At 45.4% G+C, this 19,752-nt stretch overlaps 1 protein-coding gene across 3 annotated transcripts in view; it reads left to right on the forward strand.

Moving 5' to 3' along the window:
* Positions 1-19,752, forward strand: part of ADCY8 (adenylate cyclase 8) — a 137,165-nt gene that overhangs the window by 73,975 nt on the left and 43,438 nt on the right. For 2 of the 3 annotated variants that reach the window (XM_036338035.1, XM_036338034.1), the window contains exons 7-8: positions 1,044-1,314; positions 14,310-14,507. In XM_036338035.1, coding sequence (XP_036193928.1) covers positions 1,044-1,314; positions 14,310-14,507 — 469 coding nt within the window. The remainder of the gene's footprint in view (positions 1-1,043; positions 1,315-14,309; positions 14,508-19,752) is intronic. The other variant, XM_036338036.1, reaches the window with a different exon arrangement.

The following is a 19,752-nucleotide window of genomic DNA, read 5'->3' on the forward strand; positions in this document are numbered from 1 at the left end:
TTTTTGCTCAATCCCTTTACCCAGCACCTACCCACCCCCCGCAGCTGTCAGCCTGCTCTATATCTATGAGTCTGTCTCTATTTTGCTTGTTAGTTCATTTTGTTCATTAGATTCCACATATGAGTGAAATCATATGGTACTTGTCTTTCTCTGCCTGGCTTATTTCACTTAGCATGATACTCTCCAGGCCCACGCATGCTGTCACAAAGGGCAAGATTTCCTTCTTTTCTATGGTCCAGTAGTATGTAAATGTGGTGTAAATGTACCACAGCTTTTTTATCCACTCATCTACTGATGGGCACTTGAGTTTCCAAATCTTGATTATTGTAAATAACCCTGCATCTGTTCTTTCGAATCAATGTTTCGGGTTTCTTTGGACAAATTCCGAGAGGTGGGACCGCTGGGTCATAAGGCAGTTCCATTTTTAATTTTTTAAGTAATTCCATGTTGCTTTCCACAGTGGCTGCACCAGTCTGCATTCCCAGCAACAGTGCACGAGGGTTCCCTTTCTCCACATCCTCGCCAACACCTGTTATTTGTTCATCTATTGATGGTAGCCGTTCTGACAGGTGTGAGGTGATATCTCACTGTGGTTTTAGTTTGCAATTCTCCGATGATTATTGACATTGAGCATCTTTTCGTTATGTTATTGGCCATCGTATGTCCATTTAAGCAAAGTGTCTATTCAGGTCCTCTGCCCATTTTTTAAATGGACTGTTTGGGGTTTTGTTTTTTTTTGGTAAAAATCACTGTTTTTAAGGGTTGCCGAGACCAGGCTGACAGTCACAAGAAAAGCTGAAATAAGTGCTTATGTGGGGCAGCTCTGCAGGGCTGTGTTCATCAGAGGCTGCAGTGTCCCTTGGGGTGGAGTCAGCGATGCCCTGCTCGTTGATTTTTTCTTGGAGTTCTGTTTTCTTTTATTCTTTCTGATTTTTTCAGGGGCCCACACACTGTCCCCGAGGACATGACCTCACAGTGCCCTGCTGCTGGCTTTGCCCAGGCCACGTCAGGGGTGGATAATGACCTACGCTTTGTGTCCCCAGGAGGATTCACATTTCCAAAGCCACCCTCGACTGCCTCAACGGTGACTATGATGTGGAAGAGGGCCACGGGAAAGAGAGGAATGAGTTCTTGCGGAAGCATAACATAGAGACCTATTTAATTCAGCAGCCGGAGGACAGTCTGCTGTCGCTGCCCGAAGACATTGTCAAGGAGGCAGTGAGCCCCTCGGACCGGAGGAACAGCGGGGCGACGTTCACCGAGGGGTCCTGGAGCCCCGAGCTGCCCTTCGACAACATCGTGGGTAAACAGAACGTAAGTCCTGGCTTCCTTCTTCTGGTCAGCCCAAGGCATGCGCAGTGCCTCTGCACCAGAGAGGCCCCAGAGATAAGCCATTCATCTTTCACCTTTTCTCTGCTGAGCAACAGCATTGCAAATCATCAAACCCTAGCTCCTCCGGACAGAAATAACTTTTGTATGCAATGTCAGGAAATGCATGAGATACCAGAGTGTGCTCAACACCCTCTCCTTTTATTTTTTATTTTTTTACCTCACTCAAAATAAATGTCATGTGAAGCTGAATTGTAATTATAAAAAAAAAAAAGACCCATATTGCAAAAGAGAAACCTGATATTATTATACTAGCAACAGAAGTAGATGATCAGGTCCAGGGGAATGCCATTCCTTAGACAGCTGGCAGGCTAGGAGTTCTGAACTGCCCTCTGGATTTAAAGTCAGGGGGTCGCCATTGATCTGGGACAGGCAGCACCAGATGATGCCCAAGGGGAGGGTGAGAGCGTTCAGGAGTAGCATGAAATTGCAAAGCCGCCCTCGTAATTCTATTCCTATTTAGTGTGAATTTGCTTCTTATCTGAGGGATGGAGCCAACAGTCAGTCCATGAGGAGTAAATCACCAATCACCAAATTATTTCTTAAATCATTTCTTCAACTACCAGGACTCCACTAACCCGAATGAGATGCTCAGACTCCTAGAGGCGCTAGAGGACTGAGGCTGGTCAAGGCCGAGAACCTGAGAAGTCTGCGATGCCCCGTCCCCAGAATGCTTGCTCAGGACCGGGGCTCTAGTACGGGTTTCCCCTTTCATTGCCCAGGCCCGCCACCTCCAGTTGAATTCATGTGAGTTAAAGAGTAGAACCCCACCATCCTTTTCTAAAGAAACAAACAAAAAAAGCCAATGTGTATGAGACTGGGAAACAGTTTCTGACATGCCCCTGTGCCCAGCAAAAGCTGAGCGCTGAAAACAAAATCAACCCAACCCAGAGCGTCAGGAGCTCTCTGAGGACCTGACGGGGTTCACTGTTTCAATCCATGGACCTGGACTTTCTCCTTAGCTGATAGATAAGAAAAGTCTGTCTGCTTAAAGCCATTTAAAAAGGGAAAGGTTAAAGTGCTGGAAGTCTTCTGCATGGGACAGGTGGGTGGGGCACTCTGAGGCCAGGTTAACCTCTGTCTCCAGTCAGTTCTGTGTGACGGGGCAAAGGAGTAACTCATGGGCCAGACTCCACCGGAAGACCCAGGTCAAACCCAGTCCGCACGCCTTGGGAAGGTCAACCCTTAGGTCCTTACTCTCCTTCTGTGTTTCATTTTTCCCCAGAATTATTATGCACAACAGAGTCACCGCTGATTTCAGTGCCCACTTCCTCCCATCCCTGAACTGGTGTGCATGGTGCAATTTGCTATTATGTAAAACAATGGACTTATATGTCCTTCCTGGAGTGGGTGCGTGGCCAGCTGACAGCACCCTCTGCTTCCTCTGCCTATTGTTAGCTTGAGCCTAGAAGCTGGTTATTTAGAGAGGAATGCATGCTTCACCATAAATACCTCAGTAACTCTGCATCACATTCTCTAAATGTTTTTTTTGTTTGTTTGTGTGGTGTTTTTTTTTGGTCTTGCCATTTGAAAAACTTTTTCTATTTAAGCTGATTGTGGAACCAGGGATAATTCCTAATTGTTCTAATCTTAGTGGTTCCTAACCTGGCTGCTAATCACTGAGAACCAAGAGATAGAGGTGGAGATACTCGGTCTTATTCTGCGATTGATGGATCTGGTAAAATTGTACAGGAATATCTGAAATATTTCTTTGCTAATTTCCTAAAAAAAAATACTTGCTGATATCATCAAGTCATTATTATAAGGTATATCATTGTTAGTCAATAATCACACTGTATATTTCATATGCTGCCCGAGTTTTGCCTGGATGCACTCCACCTGTGCCATCTTCAGCGTGAATCATCTCAGTTCATGTTGATGTCTTGGGACTTCAGAGGCAGGGGATGTGTACTGATATTCACAAATAACTAAATGGCACTAATAAGACTGAGAAAATGAGTCAATTAAAATGGTCACAAACCCTCAAAGTTTACACTTACACTTAACTCTAGAAATCGAGGGCCATCTGTGCCACTCAGAGACATGTGTGTGCCTGGGAGAGACGGAGACTGGTCTGGCTGGGCCTGTCTGCCAAAACACCCCGTCAGCTCCCCGGAAAGCCCAGACCATCTGAGTGTTTGCACATCACATGGAAAACAGACTAATTCTCCACTGGGGCTTTGCCAGCTGAATTGGGCAAATGTTTTGGCTTCTATTGATTCATGTGAGCTTCGAAATATTTTTAATGACATCGGAATGCTGTGGCATAATCTGTGCGCTATACATAGCAGATGTTCAGATAGTTTCCTTCTCATTTATTCATTCATCCAATAAGGATTAATTGAGCATCCTTTACATGCCAACTGCTAGTAGCAGTAGCAGGAAGGACAGAGAGAAGAAACACTGCAGAGATCAAGTCAGCCAGTCGTTTATAGGTTTCATGAAGAGAGAAATTATGTTTCACTTACCACTGTTTAGCCCAACATCTGGCAGGTAATGGGACTTGATGATAGTTTGGTGAATGAATGAATGAATGAATGAATGAATGAATGAATGAATGAAATGACAGATGTGGGTGGTAACAGAGAGGAACCAGTTAAGTTCAACTTCCAGGTATTTTGCTTAGGTGTCGGGGTGGACGGTGGAAATGCCCACTGAAATAAGCACTACTGGGATGGAAGGAGATTGGATGGGAAACCCTAGGAGTTCCGTTTGGGGCATGGTGAGCTTGAGATGTCTGGAGAGGGCTCCGTGGAGGTATATCCGGGGACTACTGAACACTCACTCTGGAGCTCAAGCATAAAGGAACTGTGCAAGGGATGTGAACATGGCAGTCATCAGAACCCGAGGGCTAGTCGAGGCCATGGAATGAAGGGGATCACAGCAGGGAATATGTGAAATAAAACCATAGGGAGGCACAGGATAGACCTCAAGGGGCACCTGGTGGGAGGTGACAGAGAGCAGTGACCCCACAACAGAGACAAATAGGAAGGAAAGTGATGAGAAGAGAATTAGGGGATGTGGTGTCCTGGAAGCCCAGAGAGCAGAGAGCGCGTTTTGAGATGGAGGGAGCAATCAACAATGGCCAGTGGAGCCAAGAGGCTAAGATGGAAAACTGCCCATTGGAGTTGGATGGAAGAACATCATTGGCAAGAGGCAGATTTGATGAGGTGGCAAAGTCAGATGGTCACGGGTGATAGATAAGAGAGGGCTCTGCATCTCACAGTAGATCCCAACTCCACCCCTGTCTCCTCCCCACCACCCCTCTAAGGAGTCTGTCAATGGTTTGGAGCAGCAGCTACTGCACTAAGAATTGTTTTTGGTCCCTTAGGTGAGTCTTCCAGTCCTGCTCTATGCTTGAAGAGCCTTCCTTGGTTTTGATGTCATGCATCTTCCCTGCCCCTTATCTGTGTCCATTTGGGTTAAATTGCTGGTTCAACACAGCCTGAGGTCTGGTGTCCAGGTTGCTCTTGGAAGCCTGCAGCACTCGTGGTTTGCATCCCCGAATCCTGACGTGGCAGGTGTTTGCCCACTGATTTGGCATCTTGGCTCGCTGAACCCTGGCTCAGTTACCAGTGGGGCTGCCTATGCTCGGAGCCTCAGAATGGAATGAAAGTAAGGAAACTAGAAGTCAAGAAGTGTATGATCACAGGTGGACTATTGACGTTCAAGGTATGAATGTAGAAGTGGGTGGTTGAAGTAAATGGAAAGTGGACAATTGGACGTGTGGGGGAGGGTGTCCAGAAATTTCCAGGCTAGATTGTTGGATGAGTCATCAACATGGTCATTGAATCTCTCAGAATAAAGGTAAATTTGGGGATGAAAACAAAGACTTAAGAAATGGGTCCTTGTAATAGAGATCATGCTTCCCTCTGATTGCACGCTGTAACTAAAATCCATTGTGGGCTTGAGCTCTTCATTCGATTACTTAACAGGAACTCAGCAGTCTAACTGCTGGGGATTAGTACTGAGAAGGCAGACCTGGTCCCTGTCCTCTAGGAGCTAACATTTTAAGGGAGTGGGGAATGTACACAACTAACCAAAACATGAAAGTGCTTTGAAGGAAGTAGATATAGGAATGGGGGGGGGGGCAGATCAAATTATCACCGATAGGATCATCGCAAGTTTCTGAAGATTTGATTGGAGCGCTGAAAGGAAACCAGGAGGACATCTAGAGAAAACAGCAGTGCAAAGGCCCTGCAATGGAAAAAACGTTTCATATGTTAGAAGAGCAAAATGGCCCAAGGGGCTAGAGCAGCAACTTCCAACCTGTGTGCTGCAAGAATTCTTAAAACATGAAATACCTGACTATTTAGTCAGGGGCACTGGTCTCTTCTCCCTTAGATTATCAAATAAAAATAAAAAAATGACAGCCAACACAATAGCTGTCTTGTGTGAATGAATAAAAATTATACCTTTTTTGTCAGATCAGCAAAAACTATATTTTCTGGTGTGCCTTCGAATTTTAGTAATGAGTTTATGTGCCATGAGATGAGAAAGGTTGAAAATCGCTGGGCTAGAGCATAGTGAGCAAGAAAGAAAGGGGTCAGAGGTGAAGGTAAAGCATGCGGAGCTTGCTCCTGCCAGCTCAACATGGGATTTCCTTTGAAGGGAAGTGATGGAAAGGCATCCAGCAGGGCACAGACATGACCTGATTTAGATTTTTGAAGGAATCGCTTTGGCTGTCTTGTGGAGAATGGACAAATGGCATCTTAGACTGATGACTCCCAAGAGGATACAAAGGGGAAAGCTTTTGCTACTATGAGATGTATTGTGTGAGGATATTAATCCTTCTTACATGACTTTTGTAACAAGTGATATGCCAAGAACATGGAGCCACCCTTTAGAAGTGAAGCCCCTATCAGAGCCTAGGGTCTGTCCCTCACATCCTATGAGGTCCCCGCCACTGTCCCATCCATCCCTTGCACACTTATCACAATCAGACATTTGTCTATTACTCCTCCAGGCCTTTTAAAAGAATCACCTGGAGAAAAGCACACATTTGATACTTCTGTTGTATATATTAGATGTGTCTACAAAGTAGAATGCCCTTGGTTGTTACCATTACCATGAAGTTAATATGCGCACCATCGATATTTAATTTATTTATTTTTATATTTTTATTGATTTCAGAGAAAAAGGGAGAGGGAGAGAGAGAGAGAGAGAAACATCAGTGATGAGAGAGAATCAGCTATCGTCTGCCTCCTGCACTGCATTCCCCACACTAGGGATCAAGCCCACAGTCCAGGCATGTGCCCTGACTCGGAATCGAACCATGACCTCCTCATTGATAGGTCGACACTCAACCACTTAGCCACGCCGGCTGGGCTGCACCATCAACATTGAAAACATAGTTGGAATTTCTATATTCTACACAACCAACTAGAAAGCACATATGCTTCTTTGCCATGAGGATAGATAGATAGGTGTCCATGGTGTCACTAACATTAATAGAAGTAGAGAGTTTGGGGCCAGGTACCATGGCGGGTGCGTTGCTCACATCCTTTCCATTTCATTTTCTTACCAACCTGACAATGTGATGTGCCTGCCTTCCAAGTGAGGGGACCATGATCATGTTCTTTTATTGAGTCATATTGATCCCTGGGGTTCGGTTTCTTTCCTTCTGTATCTGCCCCTAAAGGATGGGATGCAAAGTGAGTGGCTGGCCCCTTTCCTGTGCATAGAGATGCCCACGAGAAAAAGAACTCCTAAATTGCAACCTGACTTCTGTCGTTCAGCTTGGGCAAGTCTCTCCTCCATGATGTTCATTCGTTCCCTCATTCATTCAGTCATTCACTTATCAACCTCTACTGAGTAACTGCAATTTGTGGACACTGATCCCAGTGTCAGGGGTAGAGAGATGAAGGACAGGCAAGCTATTGAGGAGCTCACGGAGCAGAGGTATTGCTAATAGGTCCACAGGGCCAGTGTGCGCTTGCTGTCCCAATAGCAGAACAGTGTATGGAGGTGGAAAACTGATCCAAGGTGATCGGGGAAGACCTTCCCAAGGAGGCGATTGTTAAGCTGAGATCTACAGACAAGCAGGGAGTTTGGGCCAAAGATGAGGGCACAAGACCCCAGGTGGAGGGGAAAGCAAGGTGACCATCTTCACCAGGTTCTACTGCTCAGGACCAAAACACAGGCTTCTCTTCCCCCACAGAGAACTCCTACCCCTAAAAACGCCCTAAGTAGCAGACATTGGCTTTAAAGAAAAAGTTATGTTTTCAGAGGTTAGTGCTTCTGTGATGAGCCGCCCAATATCTAATTGTCCGTCTAATGGTGAGTCTTGGCACGCAGGTGGTCACAGGCAGATTTTTCTCTGTAGGAAATTTATTTCGAGCCATTTGAACATCAGATTCAGCTTTGATGGTCACTGAATGGGACGTTTTGCAGGCTTTGGGGTAGAGGGCATGAAGAGCTTGGACATTGCCCGCCGTGAATCCGCACTCTTCCAGGAACGTGGCTTTTTCTGACAGCAAAGCCCCCAGGCTGTCCTGCACCCGGCTCAGAAGATAACGGCTGAGCTCCGCCAGGAAGAGTGATTACAGGGGCCTGGTTTTCCACTCTCTTCAGAAAGGCAAGTGGATCTGAAGCCTTCCTGGGAGCGCTGAGTGGATTACGCAGGCCATTTGCTCTAACTTTGAGTGATCATCCTTTCTTTCTCTGACACTACAGGGGTAAACGAAGGCGAAGGAAACGAAGGTAGAGATGAGTTTGTGGCTCGTGTAGAATTGCTCTGTGGGGGTGGGCAATGAAGTTGGCAAGCGCATGACATGCAGCCTGTGGTCACCTGATGGCCAATAACTGCCACAAGCTCGTCTAAACCAACCAGGATTGGCCGGTTGTTTGGGGAGAGAGAAAACAGTGGCCTGAGAAAGCAGAACCCATAATGAGTGCACACGTGAAGGTGAACATATGACATTTTGAACATGTGAAGGTGAACGTATGGTACTTTAAACATGTGGAGACAGGTAGGAAGAGAACGAGGAAAGAACCTGCATTTATTTCTGACTTCTTTATTTCCAAGATTTAAAGAAAAAAAGAACTGGATTTGTTTTATTGATCTTGGTGCTAATTTTGCCAATGACAGGGTTAAAGATTCTTTGTTCTAAAATTTATTTAGCTGCATCAGGATTTTATCATCTTTTCTCTACCAAGATATCCTTTTGTTGTTTTGACCTGGTGCAGTGCACGTGTGTAAAGGATTTTTCTTTACAGACACTAGTGCGTGTAGTGTGGCTGAATCTGTATCCCCACTTTTTAAAGTGATTTGGCACGTGAGTCACAGTCGACCATGGCTGTGCTGGCAATGAGTGGTGTCACCCATGGGGACTGAATTCCAGCCGAGAGCAAAGGCACTCGGCATTTTGCTGGCTGACCAGCCTCCGCTTTGGCTTTGCTTGTATGTACTTACTTCTGCCTCACCCAGGGTCACACAGGAAGCACAGTGGTAATTCCTCGGGCTTGGATGAACTTTCTGAAAGGTCCTCCCCTAGCTCTGGGATCTCCAGATGACTTCTGTGAATTGTAGGTTATGAACCTGTAGGTTCGATCGTATCTGTCCCACTGTATGACGCTTAGGTCACCTGTAATGGCCTGAAGAACCTCTCCGCACCGTGAGATAAGGGCTTTGTGTACATCATAGCACCGTGGGGGTAGCACCCATCAGGAAAGCATATCTTGGAAGTAAGCAAACACAGGGCTGCTCTTAGGTGGTAAACTCAGATGCAAACACTGGGGATCATAAAAACCTGGAAAAGCTAAATTAATGAGGCAATTCCAACAGACAAGTGTGGGCAGAAAATTAGGATAAGAGAAAGCAGAAGCCCCACAGACATAATAGTTTGGCCCTAATCTGAGTAATTTCTTCTCTTCCCTGTTTTGTCCTATCATAACTGGAGATGAGTGAGAGAGGCTGGATTCTTGAAGGTCGGCAATTTATAGCTCATTGGAACAAAATTAAGGAAAGCATCAATAACTAAATTTAAGTAGCAAATTTGTATAACAGGAGTCTGAAAAAAACTCAGACCTACAGCCTTAAAACAAGAACCCTGAGCAATTTATCAGCAACTTACAATATACTATGGCAGGTCCTCAGGTCATGTCATTTTGCTATCACACTGATGAGATGCCATAGGAACTTAACTCTTATTCATATCAATTAGCCTTTGGTAAAAGTGGTTTTTCTTATATGTCGTTTTGCCGCAGTTCCAAGAACCTATTGGTGGCATTAAGTGAGGACTTACTATACTCATCTCATAATTCCAAATGTAAAGAGCTACGTCAGAATCTTTAAAGAGATGAAAGTTTAGGTAATTATTACATTTCCATTTTATCCAAATTTGTTATGAACACACACACACACAAACACACAATTTCATTTTCCCCATGGCACTGACATTTCTGAAAAATCTACGCCTTGGATGTTCACAAGAACACTGAGTAGCTCAGGTCCTGATATATGAGCTGAATTATTCATACTGGCCCACGAGGTCATTTGGTCCGTGGGATAGCAGTCACCTCTCTAGCCCCTGAGATTGTGGCCCAGCCATTGCAGTGCTGTGAGTATTTTGAGTCCCACCTCTCGGGTGGCCCCCGTAAACGAACCATTCATGTGTCAGCCTCTCTGTGCCCAGATCCTGAGCCACGTCCCGGGCAGGAATCCTGCCTCCATCCTTAGGATCGCCCCATCTCTCTCCTGACACCCTAATTCTGAGATGAGGTCAGTGCTGGAGTTAGCATATCTGTTGCACACATGGCTAGGGATGTGACATTTTGAAAGCTAAAAATTCAGTTGGCAGCTTGCCTCCATTCACGTGGCTTGAAAGTGGCCACATCTCAATGGATGTGCACGTTCTGTTTTGGACAATTCTGCACGTTTAACAGCTCCCTTTGATTAAAAATGGCCCAGGTGTATAATGAGTTGGGTGCAATCACATTCTAAACTGAGATTAGCATTTTCTGAGGAACTCGAAGGACATTATCAGAGTAAGGAATCCTGAAATCGCGAACAGGAAATGTCCAATGAGCTTTCCCAGGAATGTGACTGACAATTGCTAAGTGTTTTTGACTCACAAGACTGTTTCTAGAGAGAGCACCTTCAGCCTGAAAGCTTACTGGGAAGAACTGATTTGCTTACACAAACTGATTAAGGAATACCAAAGGTTTGGCCATCCATAAAGTGGTAGGACCTATAGGAAAAGTAGGTTTTCACTGTGTACTTAGGTAGAAGACAATTCCCAAAGAAACGTCTCTGGCCATAAACCAAATGATGAGCTTTAAGACGGTTCCTGACTCCCCCCATCCCATTCCAATGAAGTGTATAAAGGATGTCCTACCTAGAACCTCTGATGATAATTTTCACGAGAACCCCTGACTCTCAGACAAGACCCTATCTATGTTCAGAACTTGGCTTTGGAAGGGACTCTGGTCCTGTCTTGAGCACCTGTGTGTGAAGAAAAAATTCCTGCAATGCCTGAGGAGGGCATGGATCTCAGTTAGGGCCAGTCTCAGGCTGCAATGACTTTCTCTGAAAAGACTCATAGGAGAGGCCAGCTCAGCTGCAAACTGTGATATATCCCAATGTTGAGAATCGGACCTCCCAACTATCTGAAAGTACCAGCTAAAGTAAAGAAGAAAATGTGCATGCTTATTATTGTATAGAAATGTAATACATACTTCAGTTACACACTGAAACACGCATTTCCCATTTCCTTCCATTTCATCCATTTGTTTTCCTGATTATCTGACCAATTGCTTTACGGTGCTCATGTGAATGAACACTCTCAACCTTTTTGAGGTCCATTTATGATTGGAATCATATTTGAAAACTTATGCCAATTTTTAACCTGATCCCAACTTGTTCGCACTGGCGTTGTAAATCTTGAAAAGCCATAATCTATCAAGAACAGCTCACTACAGTATAACTCCAGATAGACAAATAAGACATGCTACACATTTTCTCAGTACTGCTTACAAATGAGTCACCGTGAAGAAACCCGCCTGTGAATTTCAATGTCGGCAGCATTATTCCACTTAAGGTGAACACATGGTCAAATATTAGCGGCCATTACTAATGGAGGGGAGGGGGGTCACAGGCAATCTCAAACCAAGGTCACCTCCAAAGCCATTCATGCTTCGCAGCGGTGCACTGGAGGGTAAATGAAAGCTTAAGGTTACCCTTCCTGATTCTAATTTGCTTGACTTCTTGCATTGAGATTGGTCTTCCCTTGAGCATACACATATGTCCTGAAGGTACGAGATACCAGAGAGATTGCTGGTCAAACAGCAGGCATAATTGTTACATGTAACTGAGAAAGCAAATGATCAGAAAAGGGACCCCTGAGCATTCGGTGCATATAATACTAGTGACATAACTGCGAGGAATAAAAACAATCGCTTGCAGGAGAATTATCCACCTTAGCGTCACTGACATGTTGATGCAAGGGCTCCTTCCTGGCTCTAAACTATCCCCTGGTGGCAGTGATGAAAGAAAAAGCTTTGTCTCTCATTTGAAAGAGCCACACAGACAGACAATAGAATTTAGTGAGGGTAGGGAGCTCTGAAAGGTGGAGAATTTATTGGTCTCTGCCTTTAAAACAGAGGTCAATGGCACAGGCACCCAGGAAGCAACTCTTATTCCTAGTTTCCCAAAGGCCCCCTAGAGACCAATGTCCATCCCTGACGACATTTCACCAGTGCCCATCAAGAGGAGAACAAGGAGAACAAGGCTCATTAAATGAGTTATTCATTCAATTACATGCATTCAATGTCAAGGACACATTTTTTGTTCTGAGATTACAATATTCTTGTGGGGAAAAAATGTACCTTTCTTTTATGAAATGGGAGTCATGCAAAAGTGCTGTAGCTGTGACCATTTATATAAATAAGTCCCAAAAATGATTTTGTAAACTCTCCCTCCCTGTGAAACTCGAAGGTCCAAGGGCAACGGAAGGCATGAGAGGCTGCTGGAGTGGACAATCAGCTCAGTTTAGTTCAAAGAAGCGCAAGTGTAGGAGAATACAAATTACACAGAGAGATGGAAATGCCTAACTATGAACGTGCCCAGATCTTTAGCCGATGTATGTCTGGCTGTTAGATCCCAGGTCAAACCACTTGCTGGGAGGGCATCTTGGCATCTCAAAGCCAGAATGTATGCCCAGACAAAGGCAGCATCTTTCCCACCTCCTCTCAACACAGAGAACTAAATTTTGTCATTTTTTTCTGCACCTTTTATAAAGGATTTCCACCCAAGAAGCCAATGGGAGATGCACCGAGTGGTGGAGAGTCCATCTCCTTTGCCTTCTGAGGGGCTGTTCTAATGCAGCTAATCCCAGGGGCCGAGCCCTCTGGCCCTGGGTGGATCCTGCTGTTCAATTTTCTGGAACATTGGTCCGTGTTCCATTTCTCCATTTAACTGTCTTTTTCCCTGTGGTAGCCTCCCTGGTACTCAGAGCTGAAACTCACTGCTCCAGAGCCCGAGGGGCATGTACTTCCCTTTCTCGTGTTGGCACATGCCACTCTATCTGGGGCTGGAGAAGAAGGTTTCGGTGAATTCTACCAGTGATGAAGCCATGCTATGGAGTTCCTTAGAGACCTGGAAATTAGGTGACACTGTCTGTCTCCAGGAAGGTTAAAATGAAGAGTCCGACAGCCCACAGGGAGGATCCTATGGATGGGGCTGGAAGGTCCCTGAGGTCACAGTCCCCCACTCTGGCTCAAGTCAGAGGATGCGACCCCTGTCTCTCAGATATAGGAAGGGTCTGGGCACAAGGGCCTCCAAGGTGCTGTCAGCTCGCCCAGGCTGCCAGTCAATGAGCCCGTCATCGGATCTCAGTCTAGCCTGTGGTCTCGCGCATGGCCACGCCGAGAGGCTGCCAGAGAAAAGCAGGAGTGGTGAGTATAGCCCGAGGCTGGGAGTTTTCACTGCCCCACTCTGCAGAGGCACCACATCTTCTGCCTCTTGGGGACAGAGACGTACACCCCTGTTCATCTAGCCTTCAGCTCCAGTTCCCCCCTTTTTGTCAAAGAACTGTCTTATGTTGGAGCTGTAAGCGAGCATTGCATTTGGCTACCTCCAGCCAGTTGGTCTTGTCACCTGCACTGAATTACCTATCAGCAGGGGCCTCCCTGCCAAACCTGGTGTGTCTTCATAAGCTAATGCTATTTCTGCATCCACATAGCCATACCCAGGGGCCAACGGGGTGGTCGTGCCTTTCACGCCTCCTGTTGTTCAACCCTGTGAACTAGAGAGGCTGCAAATGCTTGCATTTTTTTTTTTTTGGCCTAAAGGAAATTAAACACATATATCTATATGGGAATATAGATATATAATGGTTTATGGGGGAAAACATTTGTGCAGCATAAAAATCTAACTATCATTATCAAGTTCAAGGTGCAGATCTTGACACATTTGGCTGTCTGTCCATGAGGATCGCTTAAAAAAAATGCAAGCCATGGGTCCCCACGTCTCTCCACCCCCATTAAAGCAAAGACCACACGAAAATGTGGAATCTACTTGGTTGGAGATGATCATTTCCGTGGGCTTTTCAGGTTTATTTTACTTTCTGTTATTGGTACTGGTTCTCTTTCTCTCATACCAGAGATGTGCCTGGTTAGAGAAATGGTCTTGATTAACATTTCCAAGCCGACAGCTCTCCCAAGTACCTGAACCGAAGGAATTCAGTGCACCTACTCAGAGGAGAGGGGCACGTCCCTCTTGATGTACTAACTGGCCAGGTTGTGTTTCTCTAAACCAAATAAACCAAATGCTAACTTACCAACTTCTGTAGGTTTCACTGAATACAGCTGCATGGAATGCTATTACTGTTTGCAATGCAACCTGATTTAAAACATTGCATTTCTCTTTAATCCAAAGGGGACTAGCAGGTTTATTGTGTTTGCATGTGCTTTCCCCCTAGACTCTGGCTGCCCTAACAAGAAATTCAATAAATCTACTTCCAAACCATCTTGCACAAGCTTTGCATGTCCAGTCGGGGCCTGAGGAAATTAACAAGCGAATAGAACATACCATCGACTTGCGGAGTGGCGATAAATTGAGAAGAGAGCATATCAAGCCATTCTCACTGATGTTTAAAGACTCCAGCCTGGAGCACAAGGTAGAGCTGGGTCTGCACAGCGGCTCTTTTTCTGAAGTCAATTGTCATAAATGTTCGTGGGGCCAGAGAGAGGGCCAGGGGCTGCGGTGTCGGTCGGTGTGTCTGTGGTTTGTCTGTCTGGTTTGGTTTGGTGCTGTCTTTTCTTTTTCTGTTTGAAATTCATGAGTAGACTGAAGGCCATGAAAGGAGTTGCTATTTAGATAAAGAAGGAAAAGATAAGGGGAGGAACAAGGAGCCCTCACCCCCAGGAGCCTCCCAGGCCTGCCTTTCACTTTGACGTCATTAGCCCAAGTGACGTTGGCACTCACTTGCCTCTGCTTTTAGGTTAATTCTCATGAGTAGCAACCACTGTGACATAATACATGAAGGCACCGAATCACTTCAGGCAAGCACCGCTGTCTTTCTTAGACTGTAGGGGACATGCATTCTCCCAGTTGTCTGCTGGTCCCCTGATGTAGACATAATAGAAGGAAGATGAGCTGTGGATTCAGAGTTGGGTTTGAATGCCACCTCTGCTACTTCTTTGTTCTGTGGCCTTTGAAAAGTGGGGTAGCCTCTCTGGGCATGAGCTGTACAGTGAGATAATGAACGTGCCTCCCTCACAGGTTAGTATGGAAGGTTCCAAGCAATGCCTTGAGTAGGTGAAGTGTCCAAAAATGGCACCATCACCACATTGATGGTGACTTCCTCTGATGCCCTTTTCTCTCCCAGCTCTAAACTGTAAAGAGCTGTGGGGAGGTGGGTATGGTCCCTGCTGAACTGGGCTGCTCCTTGCCCTGACGGAAGCTGGCAGACCTTCCTTGACTGAGCACAGGAGGTCTGGTGCTGTAGGAGCCTCTGGCAAGAACAGCAAGGAATTTGCAAGCAAACTTCAGGATTTTGATGTGACCCTCTGCAAGCTCCAGGGAGCAATCTTTGGTGAGTTTGCCCAGTTTCCTGGGTGACTCTGCATTCCTCAATGTGAGGAATGCACACTTCCGTGACCATGCACCATTCCCAGTGAGTGTCTGACAACCACCCAAGGCTGCAAACTCCAAAATTAATATCTTCACCTGCCGTTCGCAATGTGAAATGTATTGTGTCTGTATGCCAACAAAACCAAAGGAGAGGGAACATTCTGCTTTACTCTACCTCCCCTCTGCCAAATGCCAGGTAGGCTTTTCTGATTTGTAATATAATTGGGGGCTTAAGGTCCAAATTAACTGCATTTTCTTCCCTGGTTGCTGCATTGAAGGAGCTAGGAAGAGCAGGGTGGTCTTGCGAAGAATCTTCTCAATTAGCCCATGTAAATGCCGGTGTCCAGAGCTGCACCAAACCCTTGTATTCATTCTTGGTAAAGATGTACTTGATTCACTAATGACCTGACCTCTGCAAACATAATTTCTATTTCTAATTTTTTTATTAAATAGCGTCCACATCTCATCTGCAGGGACCTAGTGCTGGAGCAGGAATGGACCTGGGAGGCACAGGGTGTCTGAGGGTGACTTCTGTGACAGGGGAGGTTCTTCCAGGAGAGGCAAAGGGCAGGAATGCCCCACCACAGTCCAGCCTTGTGCCATTTAGCGTGTGGTCTTCATTGCATGGGGTCCCCGGGGTAAGGGCAATGGGGCACATCAGAAAATGTTCATCCCCCATCTGACAGAGACACCCCTCACTGACGCTTGCTCGGGGACCCTCTCTAGGGGCTGCATTACGGCTGAGAGGGGATATATATTAAGTAACAATCATTGGGTGTTTCCCAAATGCCATATACTCGTCTAAGCTGTTTGCACAAATAGACCAACAATGAAGAGCATGGATTAAATGTTACTATGAGCCTCATTTTCTACTTGATGAAATAGAGAGACAGGGAAATGACCAAGAAATGCCCAAACTCGAACTGTCAGTACAGGGGCTGTGACCTAAGGCCACAGTGACCCTCAAAACCAGTATCTTGTCTCTCCCTGGAGCCCGGGGACTTGCCCTCCCAGGCCCTTGTATAAGAAGACAGTCCTGTGTTATCTTCATCCTCTCCTCTTAGAACCTTGGATGGGGTGCGAGGCCTGGAGCAGGGGTTGGAGGGCGAGATTGAATAGGAAAGGGTCCTAGGGCCTTAACAAAACAGAGCAGGCCTTTCAAATCCACCGGATTCGGTGCCTCGTGTTTATATATGTCAGTTTACTGCATCCTCAGAAAAACATTACTATCCCACTTACAAAAGGGAAAACGAACCTCTCAGAGATCAAGTAGAGGTCACCGACCTCAGAACCCCACTGCCATACTTAATGGGCTCTGAGCTGCCACCACCCCGGAGCTGTCCCATCTACTACACAGCACGGAGAAAGATAAATTGCCCAGCATGGGGAGTTGGGTGATTTATCCCCTGCCCCTCCCACCCACAGTAAACTGGGCTTATACCTCCAGGGTAAGGATGGACAGGAAAAAAACCTACCCAGCAGACAAGGAAAGTGCGGAAACCCACATTCCTATACCCTAGAATTGGTTAGATGGGAAAAAAAGAGCTCTCCAAGAAGTTAAAATCCAAAAGGCAATCTGCATAGGTTTGCTGCCTGAGTTCACACTCTGAATGTGGTCTTAAAAAGCACCTCAGGCAGAGAATGTATATATAAAGCAGTCCCTGGTTGACACTGCCCCCTGCTGACCAGCGGGAGCAATCGCAGACCTCCCTGGCAGAACTCAGAGATTTTAAGACTCCATTGATGACAGTCAGACCCAAAATGTGAAGGCGGGTTAAGTATCTTAGAGTTGGTGAAATGTAAACAGTATTTGTGACACCAAAACCTTTAACCACTGCTCTATCCTGCTTTTGGGGAGCAACTTTGCACCATAACAGCGTTTTCTGAAAGGAAAAGTGGAAATGGCAATGACCTCACCCCGGGGAGGTTTGTGGGGAACAAAAGGCTTGACTGTTTCAACAATAAAAGGTGTGTAACTAAGGGATATATAACTTTATTGTCTCCACAGTAAAAGGATATGTAACTAATAAAACTCTCCAGCTTTATTAGTGAGCTGTCATTCAGACCTTTCCTGACCACGTGCAACTGGCACACCTACCGGCAGCGTGTGCAGCAGGCCTTTCGTGTCCCCCCGTGCTGCTTGAACACTTGTTGGGTGAATGGGGGGACTGACATCAGGGAGACTATTCGAGGAGACTGCTTCGCCCTGCAGCTCGTCTCAGGGTATCATTTTAGAGAACTCTAAGCCAAAGCACACAGGTCAGTTTTGAGCTGATTCTAAGAAGCAGTGCTTCAGGAGAGAAGGGTATAAAGTTCCACATATTCCCTGCCGTGTCATTTCAAAGTCACACACTCACACATACATACATATATACACATGCACGCTACACATAGACATGCATACACATACACACATACGCACATGTACACATACATAAACCTATATGAATACACATTCCTACACTTATACACACATACACATATACATATTCATACATATATATACATGCACACATGTACACATACATACACTAATGCACACACCTACATATGTATACATTCATACACATGCATTCATACATACACACATATATCTATCTACACATGCACATACACACACACACACACACACACACACACACACACACACATACACACAGAGACATCTTTTGAGTTAAGCTTCAGAAAAGTGCACTCACAACTCGGGCAGCTTAGCCACATCTGGGCAGCACATTTCCCCACCTCTGTTCCCCAGGTCCCGCATCTGTGAGCTGGGAGGGTTGAACTTCCCATCTTTCAGCCATCAGTGCTGTGAGCCTGTGAATTCCCTGTGACCACAGTGACCACATGTTGTGGTCTGCCTGAGACGGTCCTGGTTTACATCTATTTTCTCAATACAACTTTCAGCAGCACCACCTTTCAGGCTCACAAATCACCCAGTGTGGGTGACAACTCGTGTGACCCAGGTCTCGGGCCTCAGTCAGGTCAGAATTAGTGGTTCTCACCATCTTCATGTCCCAGCAACCACACGAGGACTTTCTGGGTAGACCCTTGGATGAGGGAGGGGACCTAATCCAATCACCAAAGGTCCCCTCTAGGGCCCCCCAGATTTTCCAGAAGGATCCACGGCCCTCCTTCAGCATCAGGCTGAATATTTCCTAAGGGAGCTTACAGTTCTCAGGGGCAAACAAAAATTAGAACTATGGTGAAGAGATGTAGGAAACAAGACATATTTTTCAAATATTGTCAATCATATTGGACTTTTTCTTTTATTATATATGACTTATTTCTTAGTAAAAAAAATACATTTTCATTACTGAAAGCTTATACCAAACATATAAGGCAAAATGATGAAAATAATATGTTGTGATCCTACAACCCAGGATAACTACCCACTGTTAGCATTCTGGCATCTGCATGCTGGTCTTTCATGAGTGTGGTTCTGTGTACTTACCTTTGCTATTGGTTTTACTAAGTGGGGCCATCTTATACATATGCTTTGTACCATAGTGTTAAACATTCTTTGCTTGAGCTTTTCCCCACATTACTAGGTTACAAGGAAATTACTTTGTAACTGCACACTATTCCATTCCATGTTTTAACCATTTTGGGCTTTTTTCCCCTCAATTTTTCACTATTATAATTTATAAACTACATGGTGATGGCCATTGTCATATTGAAATCATACATCCATGCTTAATTGCTTTCTTAGGATAAATTCCTAAAAATGAGAGCAAGAGAATGCACATTTCTAAATATTCTATGTGCATTCTGAAATTGCCCGCCAAAATGTGCCTGTTCTTTTTAAAAATCACCAACTTGATAAGAGACAAGCAGCATCTTCCTGTCATGTTTTAAAATTATTATTGAGGTTGATGTCTTTCTGTATATGTTTTTTTAAATATAGTTTTTAAATATGTTTTTATTGATTTCAGAGAGAGGGAGGGAGAGAGATAGAAGCATCAACGGTGACAAAGAATCATCAATTGACTGCCTCTGTACCCGCCCTACTGGGGATTGAGCCTGCAACCCAGGCATGTGCCCTAACCAGGAATCAAACCGTGACCTCCTGGTTCATGGGTCACTCGACACTCAACCACTGAGACACACTGGCTGGACTGTCTTTTTTTTATGTTTTGGTCTTTATATTTCTTCTTTTGTGATCTGCACATCTGTCTTAACTGCCATCTTTCAGTGTGCTCACCCGTCTTACTGCTTTGCAAGTATTCTTTATATAGTGGAGAACTTAACCCCAGGACACTTAGAAGAAGGTGATGTTTCTCAGTCTC

The sequence above is a fragment of the Myotis myotis genome, unplaced genomic scaffold (assembly GCF_014108235.1).
Source record: "Myotis myotis isolate mMyoMyo1 unplaced genomic scaffold, mMyoMyo1.p scaffold_m19_p_16, whole genome shotgun sequence".
Lineage (NCBI taxonomy): Eukaryota > Metazoa > Chordata > Mammalia > Chiroptera > Vespertilionidae > Myotis > Myotis myotis.